The 27406-nt window shown below is 46.8% G+C and overlaps 1 protein-coding gene, 4 non-coding genes and 1 pseudogene across 5 annotated transcripts; all 6 read right to left on the reverse strand.

The window, feature by feature from the left end:
- Positions 1 to 97: 97 nt before the first annotated feature.
- On the reverse strand, positions 98 to 216 carry LOC125798420 (5S ribosomal RNA). Its single transcript, XR_007437244.1, has one exon. It is a non-coding gene; the product is annotated as a 5S ribosomal RNA (ribosomal RNA).
- A 110-nt stretch (positions 217 to 326) lies between these two features.
- On the reverse strand, positions 327 to 445 carry LOC125798455 (5S ribosomal RNA; annotated as a pseudogene).
- Positions 446 to 555: 110 nt separating this feature from the next.
- Positions 556 to 674, reverse strand: LOC125798443 (5S ribosomal RNA). Its single transcript, XR_007437267.1, has one exon. It is a non-coding gene; the product is annotated as a 5S ribosomal RNA (ribosomal RNA).
- A 110-nt stretch (positions 675 to 784) lies between these two features.
- On the reverse strand, positions 785 to 903 carry LOC125798399 (5S ribosomal RNA). The gene has a single exon (XR_007437223.1). It is a non-coding gene; the product is annotated as a 5S ribosomal RNA (ribosomal RNA).
- A 110-nt stretch (positions 904 to 1013) lies between these two features.
- On the reverse strand, positions 1014 to 1132 carry LOC125798334 (5S ribosomal RNA). The gene has a single exon (XR_007437155.1). It is a non-coding gene; the product is annotated as a 5S ribosomal RNA (ribosomal RNA).
- Positions 1133 to 8257: 7125 nt separating this feature from the next.
- LOC111194623 (uncharacterized) lies at positions 8258 to 10370 on the reverse strand. The gene is made up of 4 exons (XM_049474140.1): positions 10206 to 10370; positions 8916 to 10124; positions 8590 to 8838; positions 8258 to 8509 (listed from the first exon to the last, which is right to left on the reverse strand). Exons 1-4 carry the CDS (start codon positions 10368 to 10370, stop codon positions 8435 to 8437), a joined length of 1698 nt encoding a protein of 565 aa, XP_049330097.1. The 3' UTR covers positions 8258 to 8434.
- Between the last annotated feature and the right edge of the window lie 17036 nt (positions 10371 to 27406).

Below are 27406 nucleotides of genomic sequence, written 5' to 3' on the forward strand. Positions count from 1 at the left end.
TCATCAAGACTACTTATGCGACTTCATCTATGTTGGGTTTCAGATAGTACACTAGTAATGTATAACAAGACCATGGTCACAGAAGCAAGAGGGGAAAAGCTTAAAGCACCTGGTATTCCCAGGTGGTCTTCCATCCAAGTACTAACCAGGCCAAACCCTGCTTAGCTTCCGAGATCAGACGAGATCGGGCGTTCTCAGGGTAGTGTGACCGTAAGCGATTGCAGCACTCTCCTCAAGACTACTTATGCGACTTCATCTATGTTTGGTTTTAGATTACACACTAGTAATGTATAACAAGACCATGGTAATAGAAGCAAGAGGGGAAAAGCTTACAGCACCCGGTATTCCCAGGTGGTCTTCCATCCAAGTACTAACCAGGCCAAACCCTGCTTAGCTTCCGAGATCAGACGAGATCGGGGGTTCTCAGGGTAGTGTGACCTTAAGGGATTGCAGAACTCTCATCAAGACTACTTATGCGACTTCATCTATGTTGGGTTTCAGATGACACACTAGTAATGTATAACAAGACCATGGTCATAGAAGCAAGAGGGGAAAAGCTTACAGCACCTGGTATTCCCAGGTGGTCTCCCATCCAAGTACTAACCAGGCCAAACGCTGCTTAGCTTCCGAGATCAGACGAGATCGGGCGTTCTCAGGGCAGTGTTACCGTACGCAATTGCACAGCTCTCATCAAGACTACTTATGCGACTTCATCTATGTTGGGTTTCAGACAACACAATAGTTACGTATAACAAGACCATGGTCATAAAAGCAAAACGGGAAAAGCTTACAGCACCTGGTATTCCCAGGTGGTCTCCCATCCAAGTACTAACCAGGCCAAACCATGCTTAGCTTCCGAGATCAGACGAGATCGGGCATTCTCAGGGTAGTGTGACCGTAAGCGACTGCAGAACTCTCATCAAGACTACTTATGCGACTTCATCTATGTTGGGTTTCAGATAACATACTAGTAATGTATAACAAGACCATAGTCATAGAAGCAAGAGGGGAAAAGCTGACAGCACCTGGTATTCCCAGGTGGTCTCCCATCCAAGTACTATCCAGGCCAAACCCTGCTTAGCTTCCGAGATCAGACGAGATCGGGCGTTCTCAGGGTTGTGTGACCGTAAGCGATTACAGAAATCTCATCAAGACTACTTATGCGACTTCATCTATGTTGGGTTTCAGATGACACACTAGTAACGTATAACAAGACCATAGTCATAGAAGCAAGAGGGGAAAAGCTTACAGCACCTGGTATTCCCAGGTGGTCTCCCATCCAAGTACTAGGGTTAGGGTTAGGGTTAGGGAATTTCCATTGGAACACTGATGAAAGTGCAAGGCTGAAAATTGAAATAAATAAATCTGGCAAAGTTGCACATTTTTCGGCTTGCATTTTCATTTTTGTGCCCACCTGTGGCCCACCCAAGTCTGTGAAAGTTAACCCCATAAATGCGCTGATTGGAAGGGGTGATATTGTACTCGGGGTTCGATCCCCCGCGGCTGAGTGAAGCCTTTCCAGGGAACCATGCAGATGCGATGTACCGCTGCACTACTTCTTGGCTTTGGAGTTATGGTAGCCCTGAGCCGGCCTTGTGGTGTGGTTGAGCTTGGTCAACCAGTGGTAGCTGTGGAAAATTGGAAAATTAAAGTCCAACTTGTTCTAATAGTGGTGGATGCGAAAAGTTGGAAAAAATGTCTAAGTCCCACTCGGTCTACCAGTGGTAGGTCGGAAAAGTGTGAAAAAATTTCTAAGTCCTCACTTTTGGTCTACCATTTCACGATATTTCTAGTGAGGGTGGCAAGCTGCAGGATTTCGAACCCCCTTCGGCCGACTCTCTTATCCGACGAAGGTGCACCTCTGTCGGCCTCGGAGCGGGTCTGCCCGCGCTCTGGAGGATTTTTCGTCGGGGGGATTTCCAAAGGGGTGCCGTCGGGCTAATGAGGAGAGTGGCAATGACTAGGGGTCCAAGCACCCAGGGCTGGTTCCCAAGGGGTCCCAGACTGGTGGATGGAGCCCAGGCTTGGGTGAGTCCTCCAGGGCTGGTTCCTGAGGGTCCCAGACTGGTGGATGGAGCCCAGGCTTGGGTGAGTCCTCCAGGGCTGGTTCCTGAGGGTCCCAGACTGGTGGATGGAGCCCAGGCCTGGGTGAGTCCTCCACGGCTGGTTCCTGAGGGTCCCAGACTGGTGGATGGAGCCCAGGCTTGGGTGAGTCCTCCAGGGCTGGTTCCTGAGGGTCCCAGGCTGGTGGATGGAGCCCAGGCCTGGGGGAGTCCTCCAGGGCTGGTTCCCAAGGTGTCCAGGCTGAGGGCTGAATCCCAGGCTTGGTGGACTAAGTCCAACTTGGTCTACCAGTGGTAGGCTCGAAAAGTCGAAAAAATGACTAAGTCCAACTTGGTCTACCAGTGGTAGGCTCGAAAAGTCGAAAAAATGACTAAGTCCAACTTGGTCTACCAGTGGTAGGCTCGAAAAGTCGAAAAAATGACTAAGTCCAACTTGGTCTACCAGTGGTAGGCTCGAAAAGTCGAAAAAATGACTAAGTCCAACTTGGTCTACCAGTGGTAGGCTCGAAAAGTCGAAAAAATTACTAAGTCCAACTTGGTCTACCAGTGGTAGGCTCGAAAAGTCGAAAAAATGACTAAGTCCCATTTGGTCTACCAGTGGTAGGCCCGAAAAGTCGAAAAAATGACTAAGTCCAACTTGGTCTACCAGTGGTAGGCTCGAAAAGTCGAAAAAATTACTAAGTCCAACTTGGTCTACCAGTGGTAGGCTCGAAAAGTCGAAAAAATGACTAAGTCCCATTTGGTCTACCAGTGGTAGGCCCGAAAAGTCGAAAAAATGACTAAGTCCCACTCGGTCTACCAGTGGCAGGCCGAAAAAGTGCGAAAATTTTCTAAGTCCTCACTTTTGGTCTACCATTTCACGCCAAAAACTAGTGAGGGTGGCGAGCTCCAGGATTTCTGACCCCCTTCGCCCGACTCCCGTGCCCGACGAAGGTGCACTCCGGTCGGCCTCGGAGCGAGTTCGCCCGCGCTCTGGAGGATTTTTCGTTTTTCGCCTTAATTCCAGCTCCAATAGCGTATATTAAATTTGCTGCAGTTAAAAAGCTCGTAGCTGGACCTCGGGAGTGGGCTGGCGGTCCGCCGCGAGGCGAAATACCGCCTGTCCCAGACCCTGCCTCCCGGCGCCCCCGGATGCCCTTGGTTGGGTGTCCGGTCCTCAGGGGTCCGGAGCGTTTACTTTGAAAAAATCAGAGTGTTCAAAGCGGGCACCAAACTCGCCTGAATGCCTGAGCTAGGAATAATGGAATAGGACTCTGGTTCTATTTTGTGGGTTTCCTGAACCAGGGCCATGATTAAGAGGGACGGCCGGGGGCATTCGTATTGCGCCGCTAGAGGTGAAATTCTTGGACCGGCGCAAGATGGACGAAAGCAAAAGCATTTGCCAAGAATGTTTTCATTAATCAAGAACGAAAGTCGGAGGTTCGAAGACGATCAGATACCGTCGTAGTTCCGACCGTAAACTATGCCGACCCGCGATCCGGCGGCGTTATTCCCATGACCTGCCGGGCAGCGTGCGGGGAAACCAGAGTCTTTGGGTTCCGGGGGGAGTATGGTTGCAAAACTGAAACTTAAAGGACTTCATGGAAGGGCACCACCAGGAGTGGAGCCTGCGGCTTAATTTGACTCAACACGGGGAACCTCACCCGGCCCGGACACGGAAAGGATTGACAGACTGATGTCTCTTTCTCGATTCTATGGGTGGTGGTGCATGGCCGTTCTTAGTTGGTGGAGTGATTTGTCTGGTTAATTCCAATAACGAACGAGATTCCTTCGTGCTAAATAGTTACACGGCCCCCCGCGGTCGCGGTTAACTTCTTAGAGGGACCAGTGTCGTATAGCCACGCGAGATGGAGCAATAACAGGTCTGTGATGCCCTTAGATGTCCGGGGTTGCACGCGCGCCACAATGGCCGGGCCAGCGTGTGCCTACCCTACGCCGAGAGGCGCGGATAATCCGCTTTAACCCGTTCGTGACGGGGATTGGGGATTGCAATTATTCCCCATGAATGAGGAATTCCCAGTAAGTGCAGGTCATCAGCTCACGCTGATTAAGTCCCTGCCCTTTGTACACACCGCCCGTCGCTACTACCGATTGGATGGTTATGTGAGGTCCTCGGATCGGCCACGCCGGGGCTCCTTCGCGGGGCCTTGGTGCTGTGCTGAAAAGTCGATCGAACTTGATCATCTAGAGGAAGTAAAAGTCGTAACAAGGTTTCCGTAGGTGAACCTGCGGAAGGATCATTACCGGGATCGGGGTTGGTAGTACCTCCTGGTAGGTACGACTCCCTACATCCACAAGCCCTCCTTTCAACCCACGGCCCGACGTCGGGAACTACAGGGATTCCCTTCAGCCTGTAATGACTTGATGCAAACCGGTGTCCTGAGACCGATAGCAAACAAGTACCGTAAGGCAAAGTTGAAAAGAACTTTGAAGAGAGAGTTCAACAGGGCTGAAACTGTTAAGAGGTAAACGGGTGGGGTCCGCACAGTCCGCCCGGGGGATTCAACCCGGCGGCGGTGTCGTACCAGTCCGCCCGGCGAGCTCCTCCAGCGAGGGAGGCCGCCGGCAGGCTCGGGCCAACGCCCGCCGTCGGGCGCATTTCCTCTGCGGCGGTGCGCCGCGACCGGCCTCGGTTCGGCTTGGAAGGGTCAGGGGGCGAAGGTGGCTCGCGAGCTCCGGCCCGCAAGCTTTACAGCGCCCTCCCGCCCCGACTTCGCCGCTTACCCCCGGGGCCCCGGTGAGTACCTCCGCGCCTTCCTTCCCCCGCGGGGGAGGGATGGGGCCCCTCCATCCCCTGCGCGTGCCGTCGACCGGGCCGGACTGTCCTCAGTCCGCGTCCAACCGCGTCGCGCAGCCAGGGCGGGGACCGGCCTCCGCACAAAAGGGCGCTCGGGGTCAGCGGCGATGCCGGCTACCCACCCGACCCGTCTTGAAACACGGACCAAAGAGTCTAACGCGTGCGCGAGTCAAAGGGCTGAAATGAAACCCCACGGCGCAATGAAGGTGAAGGCCGGCGCGCGCCGGCCGAGGTGGGATCCCGCCCCTACGGGTCGCGGGGGCGCACCACTGGCCCGTCTCTCCCGCTCCGTCGGGGAGGTGGAGCTAGAGCGTACGCGATGGTACCCGAAAGATGGTGAACTATGCCTGGAAGGTGTTGGTTGATATAGACAGCAGGACGGTGGCCATGGAAGTTGGAATCTGCTAAGGAGTGTGTAAAAACTCACCTGCCGAATCAACTAGCCCTGAAAATGGATGGCGCTGGAGCATCGGGCCCATACCCGGCCGTCGCCGGCAGAGAGAGGGGCTCAGTCCTTTCCGGGCTTACGCCGCGACAAGTAGGAGGGCCGCCGCGGTGGCGCAGAAGCCTCAGGCGCGGGCCCGGGTGGAGCTGCCGTGGGTGCAGATCTTGGTATGTGAACAGCAGTTGAACATGGGTCAGTCGGCCCTAAGGGATGGGCGAACGTCGTTCGGAAGCGTGGGGCGATGGCCTCCGTCGCCCCCGGCCGATCGAAAGGGAGTCGGGTTCAGATCCCCGAACCCGGAGTGGCGGAGATAGGCACCGCGAGGCGCCCAGTGCGGTAACGCAAACGAACCTGGAAACGCCAGCGGTTGCACTGGGAAGAATTCTCTTTTCTTTGTGAAGGGCAGGGCTCCCTGGAATGGGTTCACCCCAAGATAGGGGCCCGCGCCCTGGAAAGTGTCGCGGCTCTGGCGGTGTCCGGTAAGCTCTCGCTGGCCCTTGAAAATCCGGGGGAGAGGGTGTAAGTCTCGCGCCGGGCCGTACCCATATCCGCAGCAGGTCTCCAAGGTGAACAGCCTCTGGCATGTTGGAACAATGTAGGTAAGGGAAGTCGGCAAGTCAGATCCGTAACTTCGGGATAAGGATTGTCTCTAAGGGCTGGGTCGGTCGGGCCAGGGAGCGAAGTGGGGCTGGACTCGAGCCGCGACTGGGGCAGCGGCTGCCCCGCGCGTCCCGTTGTTCCGCCCCTCGTCCGGAAGCCTCGGAGCGCATCGCGCCCGTCCTCTCTCGTCGTCCGGAGGCCCGGCCGTTTCTTGGCCACGACTCGGAGCAGCGGCCGCGACTCTGAGCGTGCGCCGGGCCCTTCTCGCGGATCTCCCCGGCTACGGTGCTGCGTCGGGACCTCCGCGTCCGTCCCCTCCCGGTTCGCGCCAGGGGGGGGTCGCGGCGCGCGGGAGAACCCTCCTGGCACGGCGCCTCGGCCGGAGCCTAACAGCTGGCTTAGAACTGGTGTGGACCAGGGGAATCCGACTGTTTAATTAAAACAAAGCATCGTGAGGGCTCTAAGCCGGTGTTGACACGATGTGATTTCTGCCCAGTGCTCTGAATGTCAAAGTGAAGAAATTCAATGAAGCGCGGGTAAACGGCGGGAGTAACTAGCACACCCCGGAGTCACAGGAACGGGAGACTCCGGAGAGAGAGCATTGAGCATCGTGTCGCAGGCCTCCACCTCCACGTGGTACACCCGGTAACATCCCACTCGTTGGGGTGGCTAAGTGAGGCCGATCATGTGCAACCTGCCGACCCAATTGTTTCCTATTCGAGGGTTGGCAGGGAGGGGTAGTTCGTTCGATGCCTCGATCGCTCAAGGGAGCCGAGGATGAGGGCTGTATGAAGGGACCCACCTCACAAGTCACGAAGGCAGGTGACTGGCACAAGTAGGTTTCCCGCCTGGGTAGGCAACCGCGCGGCCCTCCGTGGCCACTGTGCACGGTGCGCTCCTACCCGACCCAGCGGGTTAGCCTCCGGAGGGTGAAGGTAAGAGCAGCTACCTTCTAACGGTGCAAAGTTGTTCGGGGATGGCTCAGCCCGCCATCCGTAGAAATGGCTGAGATGGTCCCCGACTGAGGTAGAGGCGGATAACGGTCTCTTAGAATCGACTCCCGGGGTGAGACAGGCATCGGAACACAGAGACTTACAGGCATTGACGGGACTCCCTCTCCTCTCCTAGGGATGCCCAGGGGACTTGTCCAGGGCTGAGGCCCAGGACTGGGTGAGTCCTCCAGGGCTGGATGCCCAGGGGACTTGTCCAGGGCTGAGGCCCAGGACTGGGTGAGTCCTCCAGGGCTGGATGCCCAGGGGACTGGGGATGACTAAGTCCAACTTGTTCTACCAGTGGTAGCTCCGATAAGTGGAAAAAAAATATGACTAAGTCCAATTTCAAGAATATCCCCCCGGGGATCAATAAAGTATCTATCTATCTATCTATCTAATTTTGTCTACCAGTGGTAAATGAGAAAAGTGGAAAGAATGACTAAGTCCCACTCGGTCTACCAGTGGTAGGCTGAAAAAGTGCGAAAAATTTCTAAGTCCCCACTTTTGGTCTACCATTTCACAGAATTTCTAGTGGGGGTGGCGAGCTCCAGGATTTCTGACCCCCTTTCGGGCCGACAAAGGTGCACTCCGGTCGGCCTCAGATTGAGTTCGCCCGCGCTCTGGAGGTTTTTTCGTCAGGGGGTTTTTCAAAGGGGTGCCGTCGGGCTTTCAATGAAAATGGCAATGACTAGGGGTCCAAGAACCTGAGAACGATTCCCAAAATTTAACTAAGTCCAGCAGGACTTAGAAAATTTCTGAACTATTCTTTTGCAATGGTGAATAAAGGACCCTTATATGCCAGATTTGTACCTGACTTTGAAGCTACCCTGTTCGGCCTCAGCCAGTGCCTCTGGTCCTTTGACTCTCTGGAGGTCGCATGAAGGTTTTGGATGGGTCGCATGTAGATTTTGTATACCCAAATATGTGAACTCTACCTGGGGTATAAAATGCAAAGACATGTGGCTAAACTTCCAGCCCTGGAAGTGATAAAATGAGGCCAAATTGAGGCTTCTGTATACCCAAATATGTGAACTCTACCTGGTGTATAAAATGCAAAGACATGTGGCTAAGCTTCCAGCCCTGGAAGTGATAAAATGAGGCCAAATTGAGGCTTCTGTATACCCAAATATGTGAACTCTACCTGGGGTATAAAATGCAAAGACATGTGGCTAAACTTCCAGCCCTGGAAGTGATAAAATGAGGCCAAATTGAGGCTTCTGTATACCCAAATATGTGAACTCTGCCTGGGTAGATAAGGATAAAGATGAGGCCAAAATATGGATGAATTATGCCAGTGGTAGACCAAAACTATAAACCATTGGTAGACCCAAATGAATACAAAAGACACACTGAGACCATCTTTAAAATTGTATAATGGATGGTTTTATTGATTATCTGGAGAGCAGCTGCTTTCACTGGATGAACTTTCTGGATCACTAGATGCATCCAATGGGTCTGCAGAGCTATTCAAAGCCTGTGTCCGAAGGTCCCTTATGCGGAAAACCTCACTGAGATTGGGAACATCAGTGTAGAACCGCTAGGCTGTGGAGATGTCGTGGCACATGCTGTTACAAACCAGCAGCCTGTCCGAGTGTGACAGATGTTTCTTGGCCTGTAAGGAGAGAGAGAGACGGTGTAAATGTTGGATGTACGAGGCTGGTGATCGCAGTGAGATGCAGGGGCAGCACTCACCTCTATGGCGATGGATGTACGGATCAGGCTGAAAGCAATGTCCCCAGTCATGCCAGCAACTTGCCAGGCTGCTCTCAGCATACGGTTCAGCTTCTGGACCTGCTTGCCGTTCCACTGGAATATATACGGGCACTGCTCTCCACCGTAGAGGCTGGATATCTCTGCCAGGCCTCTGAGCCAGTCAGCTTCCTTTGGCAGGAGAGCCAAATACGCATTCCCAAAGGCTCTGTCCGTCTTGTGCCTAGCAACCTAAGGGTGAGAGATCCAACATGAGTAACACAAATAAAAAGCACAATCAACCAAGAGAGAGTTTACCCAGTACTTACCCACACCAGGGTGCGGCCGAGTGGGTCCTTTTCAGCCTCCAGCAGGTCAGCTTTGGTGATGTTGCAGAAAACGATGGGGCGGTGGCCGGTGAGAACTGCTAGGTACCCCGCAACATATCCCTGGGCAATTCGGTACAGTTTTGAGGTTGGCTTGGTGCGGTTGTCATCCATAACTCTGGGCAGGTTACGCTCGGCGTTGCGTATGAAGGACTGGAGCTCAGTGCTGGTTCGGAGGGACTCTGATTTCTTCCGTTTTGCTCTCTGCCGGTGGCTTAGCACTGCCCTGGTGTTGTCACGGCTCAGCCTTCGAAGATGCAGCAGAATACGTTCCAGCTTGTTGGAACTAAGACCAGAAATCTCTAAGTGAAAAGCCTTGAAATGGTTCACGAAGGCAGAAGCATTGAGAAGCATAACCTTGATGGATGTTGGGGCATACCCTTTGTGAGCTAGGTCGGCTGGCCACTGCCTCAGCCGTAGAAAATCCTCCAGAAATTTTAAGTTCTTGAGCTGCTGGTCGGAAAAACCTGCAGCCATGTGTTGGAGAAAGCGCAGTGCATGACTGCGCCTCTGTTGGGCGTTTTCCATATCTTTGTCGGATGGATTAGAAGGGAGCGAGAACTCATAAAAGTCCCGCAGGACACGGTTGATGATCGGGCTGGGGAACTCAGTGGGTGTCCTGGGCGAGTTCTCCCTCGATGAGCCTGCTGAGGATGAATGAGGTGTTGGGGGCTCCAGTCTAGGTGTCTTTGGGGCTGAAAGTGCAGGCATGATCGTGGAAGGTATTTCTGGTTCACTGTGAGGCTCAGGTGATCCATTGGGCTCCATGTTTGTGGGCATGCTCTGCGAAACTAGCACCGTCTCACTGCGGTGCTCAGGCTGGACCTTGACCCTCAGTAAATCCAACATGCTTGCCATCGGTGGGGTAGGCTGAGAGTGGCGAAGCTTAGCAAGCTTGTCCAAGATACATTCCCGCTTGGCTGAGGACAATACCACCTCCAGATCGCTGCCAGAGAGTTTGTGTCTGCTGGCGAGGTGCATGTCCAACCTTGAGAAAATTTTTTCACAAAGCGGGCATGCCAGACTATCTTTCAACCGGGCACTTGCAAGCCGTAGGATCAGCCTAAACTCTGTTGCATTTACCACGTGGTGCTGCCTTCTCAGATGGCTCGGCAAATCCGCAAATGTCCTCTTGCAGATCGGACACACTCTCTGCTGAAACAGGGAGAAACACTGTGAGACCATCATGAACAAACCTTGACAAAAACCCAGTAAGAGAACCAGCAAACTCACCATGTTTGTGTGTAGCAGTCTTCCCGACGCAGAGGCTTGGTCTGTGGCCTCTTTTATAGGCCGTGTTTGGGGCAGGGCCCGCTGGTCTGCTGATTGCACATCCGGCGCTGGCTGTTGTGCAATATGCAAGTGCTGGAGTTGCAAGTCCGGGATCGGATTGCACATTCTGGGCAGGTGAATGTGAAAGAGGAGCATAATGCAATGGATCCTGAATTAGGGTTAGGGTTAGGGTTAGGGTTAGGTATAGGGATAGTTGCGTGGAGTGGCCCTCATTAATTCGACCCTCATTTGCATGAATTTGCATTCTGCCATCTGATTGGCTATGAACTTTCAAAGTTTAAAGCAGAATATCTTTTGTTCTGTAAGTCCTACTGAGGAGTGAGATGGCTCATTTGAACCAGCAAGCAGAGTTCTTTTAAGCAATGAATAATGAATTATACTGTAAAATATGAAACAATAAATTGTTCATACCCATTTTCTAGATCCCCAAATGTGGAGGGCACCATTGGATGGACTGCTCAACCTCGCCTTCTTTCCTGAGAGACATAAAAAATATATTTGAACAGTAAAGGAAAAATAATCCTGATGTCTAAACCATGATTCTGTAGCAAGGATGTGTGAATACGTGCTATTTTACACCACATATGGTGCAGAGCTATTACAAACAATGGCCACTAGATGGTTGGGCAAGGAGATAAAACTAGATCCTTTAAAAGTTGTTTTTGCATCTACAGCTCTGTTTAAACTTTAATTTAACTATTCAGATGTTTTATGACCTAATTTCTAGAGCAAAATTTTAAATGTAACATATGTATAGTCACACACCTACAATAATAATAATAATAATAATAATAATAATAATAATAATAATATACATTAAATCATATATAAATATATTTCACTTTCAAACAATATTACTCAAGTGGTTATTAAACGTTTCATTTCGTATACGTGTAGAGTTAATAATTCAAGGAAACTGATGAAAAATCATTTACATTTACACCCTTTACATTTTAGTCGACTAAATTTACTGTAATTTTAGTCGACTATATTCTTATGACATTAAGTCGACTAAAACTAAAAACATTTCAGATGACTAAATTGTGACTAAAACTAAATACTATTTTCGTCACAAGACTATGACTAAGACTAAATCAAAATTTGTTGTCAAAATTAACACTGGTGGCAAACCTGCAAGTAGATAGCTTACAGTTGTTGTTACATTGTTTGGTTTTAAATGGTTTTATCATCAATTTATAGAAGTGTTACATAAAATTGTTTGATGAAATGGTTTCATAAGTATTTTTATAGAGTGATTGAAAAGGCTGTTTTATTTGTTTATCTATTTGTTAACTGGAAAGAAAAATAAAATAATAATATGCAATATGTGGTTGCTACATTCATTCAGGCTTAAAAAAATGACAATATTTAAAGTAATCCAAAGTAATCAGATTACGTTACTCACTTGAAGTAATGTAACTGATTACGTTACAAATTACATTTTGAGTGATGTAATCAGTAATCTGTAAGGGATTACATTTTAAAAGTAACCTTCCCAACACTGGGGTTAGGGTTAGGTATAGGGATAGTTGGGTTAGGTATAGGGATAGTTGCGTGGAGTGGCCCTCATTAATTCGACCCTCATTTGCATGAATTTGCATTCTGCCATCTGATTGGCTATGAACTTTCAAAGTTTAAAGCAGAATATCTTTTGTTCTGTAAGTCCTACTGAGGAGTGAGATGGCTCATTTGAACCAGCAAGCAGAGTTCTTTTAAGCAATGAATAATGAATTATACTGTAAAATATGAAACAATAAATTGTTTATATATGTATATATATATATATATATATATATATATATATATATATATATATATATATATATATATCCAGCTAGGGATGCTGATCACAACTATGTAGGTCCCATGTAGGTCACACCTACGGTACTACATTTGGCCTACGTTGACTTCTGTGGCACGAAACTTTACAGGCAACCTCAAATGTGCTATCCGGACAACATATTTCAATTTCAGACCTCTGGGTTATCGGGGGAAGGAGTTTGGCCTAAGTTGACTTCTGTAACACGAAACTTTACAAACAACACCAGAAGTGCCATTCGGACAACATATTTCAATTTCAGACCTCTGGGTTATCGGGGGAAGGAGTTTGGCCTAAGTTGACTTCTGTAACACGAAACTTTACAAACAACACCAGAAGTGCTATTCGGACAACATATTACGATTTCAGACCTCTAGGTTGTCGGGGGAAGGAGTTTGGCCTACGTTGACTTCAGTAACACGAAACTTTACAAACAACACCAGAAGTGCCATTCGGACAACATATTTAAATTTCAGACCTCTAAGTTGTCGGGGGAAGGAGTTTGGCCAATGTTGACTTCTGTGGCACGAAACTTTACAGGCAACCTCAAATGTGCTATCCGGACAACATATTACAATTTCAGACCTCTGAGTTGTCAGGGGAAGGAGTTTGGCCTACGTTGACTTCTGTGACACGAAACTTTACAGGCAACCTCAAATGTGCTATCCGGACAACATATTACAATTTCAGACCTCTGAGTTGTCAGGGGAAGGAGTTTGGCCTACGTTGACTTCTGTGGCACGAAACTTTACAGGCAACCTCAAATGTGCTATCCGGACAACATATTACAATTTTAGACCTCTGAGTTGTCAGGGGAAGGAGTTTGGCCTACGCTGACTTCTGTGGCACGAAACTTTACGGGCAACCTAAAATGTGCTATCCGGACAACATATTTCGATTTCAGACCTCTGGGTTGTCAGGGGAAGGAGTTTGGTCTACGTTGACTTCAGTAACACGAAACTTTACAAACAACACCAGAAGTGCCATTCAGACAACATATTTAAATTTCAGACCTCTAGGTTGTCGGGGGAAGGAGTTTGGCCTACGTTGACTTCTGTAACACGAAACTTTACAAACAACACCAGAAGTACCATTAGGACAACATATTTCAATTTCAGACCTCTAGGTTGTCGGGGGAAGGAGTTTGGCCTACGTTGACTTCTGTGGCACGAAACTTTACAGGCAACCTCAAATGTGCCATCCGGACAACATATTTCGATTTCAGACCTCTAGGTTGTCGGGGGAAGGAGTTTGGTCTACGTTGACTTCAGTAACACGAAACTTTACAAACAACACCAAAAGTGCCATTCAGACAACATATTTCGATTTCAGACCTTTGGGTTGTCGGGGGAAGGAGTTTGGCCTACGTTGACTTCAGTAACACGAAACTTTACAAACAACACCAGAAGTACCAGTCGGACAACATATTTCGATTTCAGACCTCTAGGTTGTCGGGGGAAGGAGTTTGGCCTATGTTGACTTCTGTGGCACGAAACTTTACAGGCAACCTCAAATGTGCTATCCGGACAACATATTACAATTTCAGACCTCTGAGTTGTCAGGGGAAGGAGTTTGGCCTACGTTGACTTCTGTGGCACGAAACTTTACAGGCAACCTCAAATGTGCTTTCCGGACAACATATTACAATTTCAGATCTCTGAGTTGTCAGGGGAAGGAGTTTGGCCTACGTTGACTTCTGTGGCACGAAACTTTACAGGCAACCTCAAATGTGCTATCCAGACAACATATTACAATTTCAGACCTCTGAGTTTTCAGGGGAAGGAGTTTTGCCTACGTTGACTTCTGTGGCACGAAACTTTACAGGCAACCTCAAATGTGCTATCCGGACAACATATTTCGATTTCAGACCTCTGGGTTGTCAGGGGAAGGAGTTTGGTCTACGTTGTTTTCAGTAACACGAAACTTTACAAACAACACCAGAAGTGCCATTCAGACAACATATTTAAATTTCAGACCTCTAGGTTGTCGGGGGAAGGAGTTTGGCCTACGTTGACTTCTGTAACACGAAACTTTACAAACAACACCAGAAGTGCCATTCGGACAATATATTTCGATTTCAGACCTTTGGGTCGTCGGGGGAAGGAGTTTAGTCTACGTTGACTTCGGTGTCACCAAACTTTAAAAACAACACCAGAAGTGCCATTTAGACAACATATTTAAATTTCAGACCTCTAAGTTGTCAGGGGAAGGACTTTGGCCTACGTTGACTTCTGTGGCACGAAACTTTACAAACAACACCAGAAGTGCTATTCGGACAACATATTACGACTTCAGACCTCTGGGTTGTCAGGGGAAGGAGTTTGGCCTACGTTGACTTCAGTAACACGAAACTTTACAAACCACACCAGAAGTGCAATTCGGACAACATATTTAAATTTCAGACCTCTTGGTTGTCGGGGGAAGGAGTTTGGCCTACGTTGACTTCTATGGCACGAAACTTTACAGGCAACCTCAAATGTGCTATCCGGACAACATATTTCGATTTCAGACCTTTGGGTTGTCGGGGGAAGGAGTTTGCCCTACGTTGACTTCTGTGACACGAAACTTTACAAACAACACCAGAAGTATCATTCGGACAACATATTTAAATTTCAGACCTCTAGGTTGTCGGGGGAAGGAGTTTGGCCTACGTTGACTTCTGTAACACGAAACTTTACAAACAACACCAGAAGTATCATTCGGACAACATATTTAGATTTCAGACCTCTAGGTTGTCGGGGGAAGGAGTTTGGCCTACGTTGACTTCTGTGGCACGAAACTTTACAGGCAACCTCAAATGTGCTATCCGGACAACATATTACAATTTCAGACCTCTGAGTTGTCAGGGGAAGGAGTTTGGCCTACGTTGACTTCAGTAACACGAAACTTTACAAACAACACCAGAAGTGCCATTCGGACAATATATTTCGATTTCAGACCTTTGGGTTGTCGGGGGAAGGAGTTTAGTCTACGTTGACTTCGGTGTCACCAAACTTTAAAAACAACACCAGAAGTGCCATTTAGACAACATATTTAAATTTCAGACCTCTAAGTTGTCAGGGGAAGGACTTTGGCCTACGTTGACTTCTGTGGCACGAAACTTTACAAACAACACCAGAAGTGCTATCCGGACAACATATTACGATTTCAGACCTCTGGGTTGTCAGGGGAAGGAGTTTGGCCTACGTTGACTTCAGTAACACGAAACTTTACAAACCACACCAGAAGTGCCATTCGGACAACATATTTAAATTTCAGACCTCTAGATTGTCGGGGGAAGGAGTTTGGCCTACGTTGACTTCTGTGGCACGAAACTTTACAGGCAACCTCAAATGTGCTATCCGGACAACATATTTCGATTTCAGACCTCTGGGATGTTGGGGGAAGGAGTTTGGCCTACATTGACTTTTGTGTCACAAAACTTTACAAACAACACCAGAAGTGCCATTCGGACAACATATTTAAATTTCAGACCTCTAGATTGTCGGGGGAAGGAGTTTTGCCTACGTTGACTTCTGTGGCACGAAACTTTACAGGCAACCTCAGATGTGCTATCCGGACAACATATTTCGATTTCAGACCTCTGGGTTGTCAGGGGAAGGAGTTTGGCCTACGTTGACTTCAGTAACACGAAACTTTACAAACAACACCAGAAGTGCCATTCGGACAACATATTTAAATTTCAGACCTCTAGATTGTCGGGGGAAGGAGTTTGGCCTACGTTGACTTCTGTGGCACGAAACTTTACAGGCAACCTCAAATGTGCTATCCGGACAACATATTTCGATTTCAGACCTCTGGGATGTTGGGGGAAGGAGTTTGGCCTACGTTGACTTTTGTGTCACAAAACTTTACAAACAACACCAGAAGTGCTATTCGGACAACATATTACGATTTCAGACCTCTGGGTTGTCAGGGGAAGGAGTTTGGCCTACGTTGACTTCAGTAACACGAAACTTTACAAACCACACCAGAAGTGCCATTCGGACAACATATTTAAATTTCAGACCTCTAGGTTGTCAGGGGAAGGAGTTTGGCCTACGTTGACTTCAGTAACACGAAACTTTACAAACAACACCAGAAGTGCTATTCGGACAACTTATTTAAATTTCAGACCTCTTGGTTGTCGGGGGAAGGAGTTTTGCCTACGTTGACTTCTGTGGCACGAAACTTTACAGGCAACCTCAGATGTGCTATCCGGACAACATATTTCGATTTCAGACCTCTGGGTTGTCAGGGGAAGGAGTTTGGCCTATGTTGACTTCAGTTACACGAAACTATATAAACAACACCAGAAGTGCCATTCGGACAACATATTTAAATTTCAGACCTCTAGATTGTCGGGGGAAGGAGTTTGGCCTACGTTGACTTCTGTGGCACGAAACTTTACAGGCAACCTCAAATGTGCTATCCGGACAACATATTTCGATTTCAGACCTCTGGGATGTTGGGGGAAGGAGTTTGGCCTACATTGACTTTTGTGTCACGAAACTTTACAAAAAACACCAGAAGTGCTATTCGGACAACATATTACGATTTTAGACCTCTGGGTTGTCAGGGGAAGGAGTTTGGCCTACGTTGACTTCAGTAACACGAAACTTTACAAACAACACCAGAAGTGACCATTCGGACAACATATTTCGATTTCAGACCTCTGGGATGTCGGGGAAAGGAGTTTGGCCTACGTTGACTTCTGGGTCACGAAACTTTACAAACAACACCAGAAGTGCTATTCGGACAACATATTACTATTTCAGACCTCTAGATTGTCCGGGGAAGGTGTTTTGCCTAGGTTGACTTCTGTGGCACGAAACTTTACAGGCAACCTCAAATGTGCTATCCGGACAACATATTTCGATTTCAGACCTCTGGGATGTCGGGGGAAGGAGTTTGGCCTACATTGACTTTTGTGTCACGAAACTTTACAAACAACACCAGAAGTGCTATTCGGATAACATATTACGATTTCAGACCTCTGGGTTGTCAGGGGAAGGAGTTTGGCCTATGTTGACTTCAGTAACATGAAACTTTACAAACCACACCAGAAGTGCCATTCGGACAACATATTTACATTTCAGACCTCTAGGTTGTCGGGGGAAGGAGTTTGGCCTAAGTTGACTTCAGTAACACGAAACTTTACAAACAACACCAGAAGTGCCGTTTGGACAACATATTACGATTTCAGACCTCTTGGTTGTCGGGGGAAGGAGTTTGGCCTATGTTGACTTCTATGGCACGAATCTTTACAGGCAACCTCAAATGTGCTATCCGGACAACATATTTCGATTTCAGACCTTTGGGTTGTCGGGGGAAGGAGTTTGGCCTACGTTGACTTCTGTAACACGAAACTTTACAAACAACACCAGAAGTGCCATTCAGCAACATATTTAAATTTCAGACCTCTAGGTTGTCGGGGGAAGGAGTTTGGCCTACGTTGACTTCAGTAACACGAAACTTTACAGGCAACCTCAAATGTGCTATCCGGACAACATATTTCGATTTCAGACCTCTGGGATGTTGGGGGAAGGAGTTTGGCCTACATTGACTTTTGTGTCACGAAACTTTACAAACAACACCAGAAGTGCCATTCGGACAACATATTTAAATTTCAGACCTCTAGATTGTCGGGGGAAGGAGTTTGGCTTACGTTGACTTCTGTGGCACGAAACTTTACAGGCAACCTCAAATGTGCTATCCGGACAACATATTTCGATTTCAGACCTCTGGAATGTTGGGGGAAGGAGTTTGGCCTACATTAACTTTTGTGTCACGAAACTTTACAAACAACACCAGAAGTGCTATTCGGACAACATATTACGATTTCAGACCTCTGGGTTGTCGGGAGAAGGAGTTTGGCCTACGTTGACTTCAGTAACACGAAACTTTACAAACCACACCAGAAGTGCCATTCGGACAACATATTTAAATTTCAGACCTCTAGGTTGTCGGGGGAAGGAGTTTGGCCTACGTTGACTTCTGTGGCACGAAACTTTACAGGCAACCTCAAATGTGCTATCCGGACAACATATTTCGATTTCAGACCTTTGGGTTGTCGGGGGAAGGAGTTTGGCCTACGTTGACTTCTGTAACACGAAACTTTACAAACAACACCAGAAGTGCCATTCAGCAACATATTTAAATTTCAGACCTCTAGGTTGTCGGGGGAAGGAGTTTGGCCTACGTTGACTTCAGTAACACGAAACTTTACAAACAACACCTGAAGTGTCATTCAGACAACATATTTAAATTTCAGACCTCTAGGTTGTCGGGGGAAGGAGTTTGGCCTACGTTGACTTCAGTAACACGAAACTTTACAAACAACACCAGAAGTGCAATTCGGACAACATATTTCGATTTCAGATCTTTGGGTTGTCGGGGGAAGGAGTTTGGCCTACGTTGACTTCAGTAACACAAAACTTTACAAACAACACCAGAAGTGTCATTCAGACAACATATTTTAATTTCAGACCTCTAGGTTGTCGGGGGAAGGAGTTTGGCCTACGTTGACTTCAGTAAAACGAAACTTTACAAACAACACCAGAAGTGCCATTCGGACAACATATTTAAATTTCAGAACTCTAGGTTGTCGGGGGAAGGAGTTTGGCCTACGTTGACTTCTGTGGCACGAAACTTTACAAACAACACCAGAAGTGTCATTCAGACAACATATTTAAATTTCAGACCTCTAGGTTGTCGGGGGAAGGAGTTTGGCCTACGTTGACTTCAGTAACACGAAACTTTACAAACAACACCAAAAGTGCCATTCGGACAACATATTTCGATTTCAGACCTTTGGGATGTCGGGGGAAGGAGTTTGGCCTACGTTGACTTCTGTAACACTTAACTTTACAAACAACACCAGAAGTGCCATTCGGACAACATATTTAAATTTCAGACCTCTAGATTGTCGGGGGAAGGAGTTTGGCCTACGTTGACTTCTGTGGCACGAAACTTTACAGGCAACCTCAAATGTGCTATCCGGACAACATATTTCGATTTCAGACCTCTGGGATGTTGGGGGAAGGAGTTTGGCCTACGTTGACTTTTGTGTCACAAAACTTTACAAACAACACCAGAAGTGCTATTCGGACAACATATTACGATTTCAGACCTCTGGGTTGTCAGGGGAAGGAGTTTGGCCTACGTTGACTTCAGTAACACGAAACTTTACAAACCACACCAGAAGTGCCATTCGGACAACATATTTAAATTTCAGACCTCTAGGTTGTCGGGGGAAGGAGTTTGGCCTACGTTGACTTCAGTAACACGAAACTTTACAAACAACACCAGAAGTGCCATTCGGACAACTTATTTAAATTTCAGACCTCTTGGTTGTCGGGGGAAGGAGTTTTGCCTACGTTGACTTCTGTGGCACGAAACTTTACAGGCAACCTCAGATGTGCTATCCGGACAACATATTTCGATTTCAGACCTCTGGGTTGTCAGGGGAAGGAGTTTGGCCTACGTTGACTTCAGTTACACGAAACTATATAAACAACACCAGAAGTGCCATTCGGACAACATATTTAAATTTCAGACCTCTAGATTGTCGGGGGAAGGAGTTTGGCCTACGTTGACTTCTGTGGCACGAAACTTTACAGGCAACCTCAAATGTGCTATCCGGACAACATATTTCGATTTCAGACCTCTGGGATGTTGGGGGAAGGAGTTTGGCCTACATTGACTTTTGTGTCACGAAACTTTACAAAAAACACCAGAAGTGCTATTCGGACAACATATTACGATTTTAGACCTCTGGGTTGTCAGGGGAAGGAGTTTGGCCTACGTTGACTTCAGTAACACGAAACTTTACAAACAACACCAGAAGTGACCATTCGGACAACATATTTCGATTTCAGACCTCTGGGATGTCGGGGAAAGGAGTTTGGCCTACGTTGACTTCTGGGTCACGAAACTTTACAAACAACACCAGAAGTGCTATTCGGACAACATATTACTATTTCAGACCTCTAGATTGTCGGGGGAAGGTGTTTTGCCTAGGTTGACTTCTGTGGCACGAAACTTTACAGGCAACCTCAAATGTGCTATCCGGACAACATATTTCGATTTCAGACCTCTGGGATGTCGGGGGAAGGAGTTTGGCCTACATTGACTTTTCTGTCACGAAACTTTACAAACAACACCAGAAGTGCTATTCGGACAACATATTACGATTTCAGACCTCTGGGTTGTCAGGGGAAGGAGTTTGGCCTATGTTGACTTCAGTAACACGAAACTTTACAAACCACACCAGAAGTGCCATTCGGACAACATATTTACATTTCAGACCTCTAGGTTGTCGGGGGAAGGAGTTTGGCCTACGTTGACTTCAGTAACACGAAACTTTACAAACCACACCAGAAGTGCCATTCGGACAACATATTTACATTTCAGACCTCTTGGTTGTCGGGGGAAGGAGTTTGGCCTATGTTGACTTCTATGGCACGAAACTTTACAGGCAACCTCAAATGTGCTATCCGGACAACATATTTCGATTTCAGACCTTTGGGTTGTCGGGGGAAGGAGTTTGGCCTACGTTGACTTCTGTAACACGAAACTGTACAAACAACACCAGAAGTGCCATTCGGACAACTTATTTAAATTTCAGACCTCTTGGTTGTCGGGGGAAGGAGTTTTGCCTACGTTGACTTCTGTGGCACGAAACTTTACAGGCAACCTCAGATGTGCTATCCGGACAACATATTTCGATTTCAGACCTCTGGGTTGTCAGGGGAAGGAGTTTGGCCTACGTTGACTTCAGTTACACGAAACTATATAAACAACACCAGAAGTGCCATTCGGACAACATATTTAAATTTCAGACCTCTAGATTGTCGGGGGAAGGAGTTTGGCCTACGTTGACTTCTGTGGCACGAAACTTTACAGGCAACCTCAAATGTGCTATCCGGACAACATATTTCGATTTCAGACCTCTGGGATGTTGGGGGAAGGAGTTTGGCCTACATTGACTTTTGTGTCACGAAACTTTACAAAAAACACCAGAAGTGCTATTCGGACAACATATTACGATTTTAGACCTCTGGGTTGTCAGGGGAAGGAGTTTGGCCTACGTTGACTTCAGTAACACGAAACTTTACAAACAACACCAGAAGTGACCATTCGGACAACATATTTCGATTTCAGACCTCTGGGATGTCGGGGAAAGGAGTTTGGCCTACGTTGACTTCTGGGTCACGAAACTTTACAAACAACACCAGAAGTGCTATTCGGACAACATATTACTATTTCAGACCTCTAGATTGTCGGGGGAAGGTGTTTTGCCTAGGTTGACTTCTGTGGCACGAAACTTTACAGGCAACCTCAAATGTGCTATCCGGACAACATATTTCGATTTCAGACCTCTGGGATGTCGGGGGAAGGAGTTTGGCCTACATTGACTTTTCTGTCACGAAACTTTACAAACAACACCAGAAGTGCTATTCGGACAACATATTACGATTTCAGACCTCTGGGTTGTCAGGGGAAGGAGTTTGGCCTATGTTGACTTCAGTAACACGAAACTTTACAAACCACACCAGAAGTGCCATTCGGACAACATATTTACATTTCAGACCTCTAGGTTGTCGGGGGAAGGAGTTTGGCCTACGTTGACTTCAGTAACACGAAACTTTACAAACCACACCAGAAGTGCCATTCGGACAACATATTTACATTTCAGACCTCTTGGTTGTCGGGGGAAGGAGTTTGGCCTATGTTGACTTCTATGGCACGAAACTTTACAGGCAACCTCAAATGTGCTATCCGGACAACATATTTCGATTTCAGACCTTTGGGTTGTCGGGGGAAGGAGTTTGGCCTACGTTGACTTCTGTAACACGAAACTGTACAAACAACACCAGAAGTGCCATTCAGCAACATATTTAAATTTCAGACCTCTAGGTTGTCGGGGGAAGGAGTTTGGCCTACGTTGACTTCAGTAACACGAAACTTTACAGGCAACCTCAAATGTGCTATCCGGACAACATATTTCGATTTCAGACCTCTGGGATGTTGGGGGAAGGAGTTTGGCCTACATTGACTTTTGTGTCACGAAACTTTACAAACAACACCAGAAGTGCCATTCGGACAACATATTTAAATTTCAGACCTCTAGATTGTCGGGGGAAGGAGTTTGGCTTACGTTGACTTCTGTGGCACGAAACTTTACAGGCAACCTCAAATGTGCTATCCGGACAACATATTTCGATTTCAGACCTCTGGATTGTTGGGGGAAGGAGTTTGGCCTACATTAACTTTTGTGTCACGAAACTTTACAAACAACACCAGAAGTGCTATTCGGACAACATATTACGATTTCAGACCTCTGGGTTGTCGGGAGAAGGAGTTTGGCCTACGTTGACTTCAGTAACACGAAACTTTACAAACCACACCAGAAGTGCCATTCGGACAACATATTTAAATTTCAGACCTCTAGGTTGTCGGGGGAAGGAGTTTGGCCTACGTTGACTTCTGTGGCACGAAACTTTACAGGCAACCTCAAATGTGCTATCCGGACAACATATTTCGATTTCAGACCTTTGGGTTGTCGGGGGAAGGAGTTTGGCCTACGTTGACTTCTGTAACACGAAACTTTACAAACAACACCAGAAGTGCCATTCAGCAACATATTTAAATTTCAGACCTCTAGGTTGTCGGGGGAAGGAGTTTGGCCTACGTTGACTTCAGTAACACGAAACTTTACAAACAACACCTGAAGTGTCATTCAGACAACATATTTAAATTTCAGACCTCTAGGTTGTCGGGGGAAGGAGTTTGGCCTACGTTGACTTCAGTAACACGAAACTTTACAAACAACACCAGAAGTGCAATTCGGACAACATATTTCGATTTCAGATCTTTGGGTTGTCGGGGGAAGGAGTTTGGCCTACGTTGACTTCAGTAACACGAAACTTTACAAACAACACCAGAAGTGTCATTCAGACAACATATTTTAATTTCAGACCTCTAGGTTGTCGGGGGAAGGAGTTTGGCCTACGTTGACTTCAGTAAAACGAAACTTTACAAACAACACCAGAAGTGCAATTCGGACAACATATTTCGATTTCAGACCTTTGGGTTGTCGGGGGAAGGAGTTTGGCCTACGTTGACTTCTGTGGCACGAAACTTTACAAACAACACCAGAAGTGCCATTCGGACAACATATTTAAATTTCAGAACTCTAGGTTGTCGGGGGAAGGAGTTTGGCCTACGTTGACTTCTGTGGCACGAAACTTTACAAACAACACCAGAAGTGTCATTCAGACAACATATTTAAATTTCAGACCTCTAGGTTGTCGGGGGAAGGAGTTTGGCCTACGTTGACTTCAGTAACACGAAACTTTACAAACAACACCAAAAGTGCCATTCGGACAACATATTTCGATTTCAGACCTTTGGGATGTCGGGGGAAGGAGTTTGGCCTACGTTGACTTCTGTAACACGAAACTTTACAAACAACACCAGAAGTGCCATTCAGACAACATATTTAAATTTCAGACCTCTAGGTTGTCGGGGGAAGGAGTTTGGCCTACGTTGACTTCTGTAACACGAAACTTTACAAACAACACCAGAAGTATCATTCGGACAACATATTTCGATTTCAGACCTTTGGGTTGTCGGGGGAAGGAGTTTGGCCTACGTTGACTTCTGTGGCACGAAACTTTACAAACAACACCAGAAGTATCATTCGGACAACATATTTCGATTTCAGACCTTTGGGTTGTCGGGGGAAGGAGTTTGGCCTACGTTGACTTCTGTGGCACGAAACTTTACAAACAACACCAGAAGTGCCATTCGGACAACATATTTAAATTTCAGACCTCTAGGTTGTCGGGGGAAGGAGTTTGGCCTACGTTGACTTCTGTAACACGAAACTTTACAAACAACACCAGAAGTATCATTCGGACAACATATTTCGATTTCAGACCTTTGGGTTGTCGGGGGAAGGAGTTTGGCCTACGTTGACTTCTGTGGCACGAAACTTTACAAACAACACCAGAAGTGTCATTCAGACAACATATTTAAATTTCAGACCTCTAGGTTGTCGGGGGAAGGAGTTTGGCCTACGTTGACTTCAGTAACACGAAACTTTACAAACAACACCAGAAGTGCCATTCGGACAACATATTTCGATTTCAGACCTTTGGGTTGTCGGGGGAAGGAGTTTGGCCTACGTTGACTTCTGTAACACGAAACTTTTCAAACAACACCAGAAGTGCCATTCAGACAACATATTTACATTTCAGACATCTAGGTTGTCGGGGGAAGGAGTTTGGCCTACGTTGACTTCTGTAACACGAAACTTTACAAACAACACCAGAAGTATCATTCAGACAACATATTACGATTTCAGACCTCTAGGTTGTCGGGGGAAGGAGTTTGGCCTATGTTGACTTCTATGGCACGAAACTTTACAGGCAACCTCAAATGTGCTATCCGGACAACATATTTCGATTTCAGACCTTTGGGTTGTCGGGGGAAGGAGTTTGGCCTACGTTGACTTCAGTAACACGAAACTTTACAAACAACACCAGAAGTGCAATTCGGACAACATATTTCGATTTCAGATCTTTGGGTTGTCGGGGGAAGGAGTTTGGCCTACGTTGACTTCAGTAACACGAAACTTTACAAACAACACCAGAAGTGTCATTCAGACAACATATTTACATTTCAGACATCTAGGTTGTCGGGGGAAGGAGTTTGGCCTACGTTGACTTCTGTAACACGAAACTTTACAAACAACACCAGAAGTATCATTCAGACAACATATTACGATTTCAGACCTCTAGGTTTTCGGGGGAAGGAGTTTGGCCTATGTTGACTTCTATGGCACGAAACTTTACAGGCAACCTCAAATGTGCTATCCGGACAACATATTTCGATTTCAGACCTTTGGGTTGTCGGGGGAAGGAGTTTGGCCTACGTTGACTTCAGTAACACGAAACTTTACAACCAACACCAGAAGTGCAATTAGGACAACATATTTCGATTTCAGATCTTTGGGTTGTCGGGGGAAGGAGTTTGGCCTACGTTGACTTCAGTAACACGAAACTTTACAAACAACACCAGAAGTGTCATTCAGACAACATATTTTAATTTCAGACCTCTAGGTTGTCGGGGGAAGGAGTTTGGCCTACGTTGACTTCAGTAAAACGAAACTTTACAAACAACACCAGAAGTGCAATTCGGACAACATATTTCGATTTTAGACCTTTGGGTTGTCGGGGGAAGGAGTTTGGCCTACGTTGACTTCTGTGGCACGAAACTTTACAAACAACACCAGAAGTGCCATTCGGACAACATATTTAAATTTCAGAACTCTAGATTGTCGGGGGAAGGAGTTTGGCCTACGTTGACTTCTGTGGCACGAAACTTCACAGGCAACCTCAAATTTGCTATCCGGACAACATAATTCGATTTCAGACCTCTGGAATGTTGGGGGAAGGAGTTTGGCCTACATTAACTTTTGTGTCACAAAACTTTACAAACAACACCAGAAGTGCTATTCGGACAACATATTACGATTTCAGACCTCTGGGTTGTCGGGAGAAGGAGTTTGACCTACGTTGACTTCAGTAACACGAAACTTTACAAACAACACCAGAAGTGCCATTCGGACAACATATTTAAATTTCAGACCTCTTGGTTGTCGGGGGAAGAAGTTTTGCCTACGTTAACTTCTGTGGCACGAAACTTTACAGGCAACCTCAGATGTGCTATCCGGACAACATATTTCGATTTCAGACCTCTGGGTTGTCAGGGGAAGGAGTTTGGCCTACGTTGACTTCAGTAACACGAAACTATATAAACAACACCATAAGTGCCATTCGGACAACATATTTAAATTTCAGACCTCTAGATTGTCGGGGGAAGGAGTTTGGCCTACGTTGACTTCTGTGGAACGAAACTTTACAGGCAACCTCAAATGTGCTATCCGGACAACATATTTCGATTTCAGACCTCTGGGATGTTGGGGGAAGGAGTTTGGCCTACATTGACTTTTGTGTCACGAAACTTTACAAACAACACCAGAAGTGCTATTCGGACAACATATTACGATTTTAGACCTCTGGGTTGTCAGGGGAAGGAGTTTGGCCTACGTTGACTTCAGTAACACGAAACTTTACAAACAACACCAGAAGTGACCATTCGGACAACATATTTCGATTTCAGACCTCTGGGATGTCGGGGAAAGGAGTTTGGCCTACGTTGACTTCTGGGTCACGAAACTTTACAAACAACACCAGAAGTGCTATTCGGACAACATATTACTATTTCAGACCTCTAGATTGTCGGGGGAAGGTGTTTTGCCTAGGTTGACTTCTGTGGCACGAAACTTTACAGGCAACCTCAAATGTGCTATCCGGACAACATATTTCGATTTCAGACCTCTGGGATGTCGGGGGAAGGAGTTTGGCCTACATTGACTTTTGTGTCACGAAACTTTACAAACAACACCAGAAGTGCTATTCGGACAACATATTACGATTTCAGACCTCTGGGTTGTCAGGGGAAGGAGTTTGGCCTATGTTGACTTCAGTAACACGAAACTTTACAAACCACACCAGAAGTGCCATTCGGACAACATATTTACATTTCAGACCTCTAGGATGTCGGGGGAAGGAGTTTGGCCTACGTTGACTTCTGTACCACGAAACTTTACAAACAACACCAGAAGTGCCATTCGGACAACATATTTAAATTTCAGACCTCTAGGTTGTCGGGGGAAGGAGTTTGGCCTACGTTGACTTCTGTAACATGAAACTTTACAAACAACACCAGAAGTATCATTCGGACAACATATTACGATTTCAGACCTTTGGGTTGTCGGGGGAAGGAGTTTGGCCTACGTTGACTTCAGTACCACGAAACTTTACAGGCAACCTCAAATGTGCTATCCGGACAACATATTTCGATTTCAGACCTTTGGGTTGTCGGGGGAAGGAGTTTGGCCTACGTTGACTTCTGTAACACGAAACTTTACAAACAACACCAGAAGTGCCATTCAGCAACATATTTAAATTTCAGACCTCTAGGTTGTCGGGGGAAGGAGTTTGGCCTACGTTGACTTCAGTAACACGAAACTTTACAAACAACACCAGAAGTGTCATTCAGACAACATATTTTAATTTCAGACCTCTAGGTTGTCGGGGGAAGGAGTTTGGCCTACGTTGACTTCAGTAACACGAAACTTTACAAACAACACCAGAAGTGCTGTTTGGACAACATATTACGATTTCAGACCTCTAGGTTGTCGGGGGAAGGAGTTTGGCCTATGTTGACTTCTATGGCACGAAACTTTACAGACAACCTCAAATGTGCT

The sequence above is a fragment of the Astyanax mexicanus genome, unplaced genomic scaffold (assembly GCF_023375975.1).
Source record: "Astyanax mexicanus isolate ESR-SI-001 unplaced genomic scaffold, AstMex3_surface scaffold_58, whole genome shotgun sequence".
In the NCBI taxonomy this organism is placed as follows: Eukaryota; Metazoa; Chordata; class Actinopteri; order Characiformes; family Acestrorhamphidae; genus Astyanax; species Astyanax mexicanus.

What these genes read in the sequence shown, in the direction of transcription:
- LOC111194623 (XM_049474140.1), bottom strand. Translation starts at nt 10,370, where the DNA reads ATGTGCAATCCGATCCCGGACTTGCAACTCCAGCACTTGCATATTGCA. An exon ending in GACTGCTACACACAAACATG is followed by an intron (nt 10,125 to 10,205) that starts GTGAGTTTGCTG and finishes CTGTTTCAGCAG; the next exon opens with AGAGTGTGTCCGATCTGCAA. An exon ending in GTACATCCATCGCCATAGAG is followed by an intron (nt 8,510 to 8,589) that starts GTGAGTGCTGCC and finishes CTCTCCTTACAG; the next exon opens with GCCAAGAAACATCTGTCACA.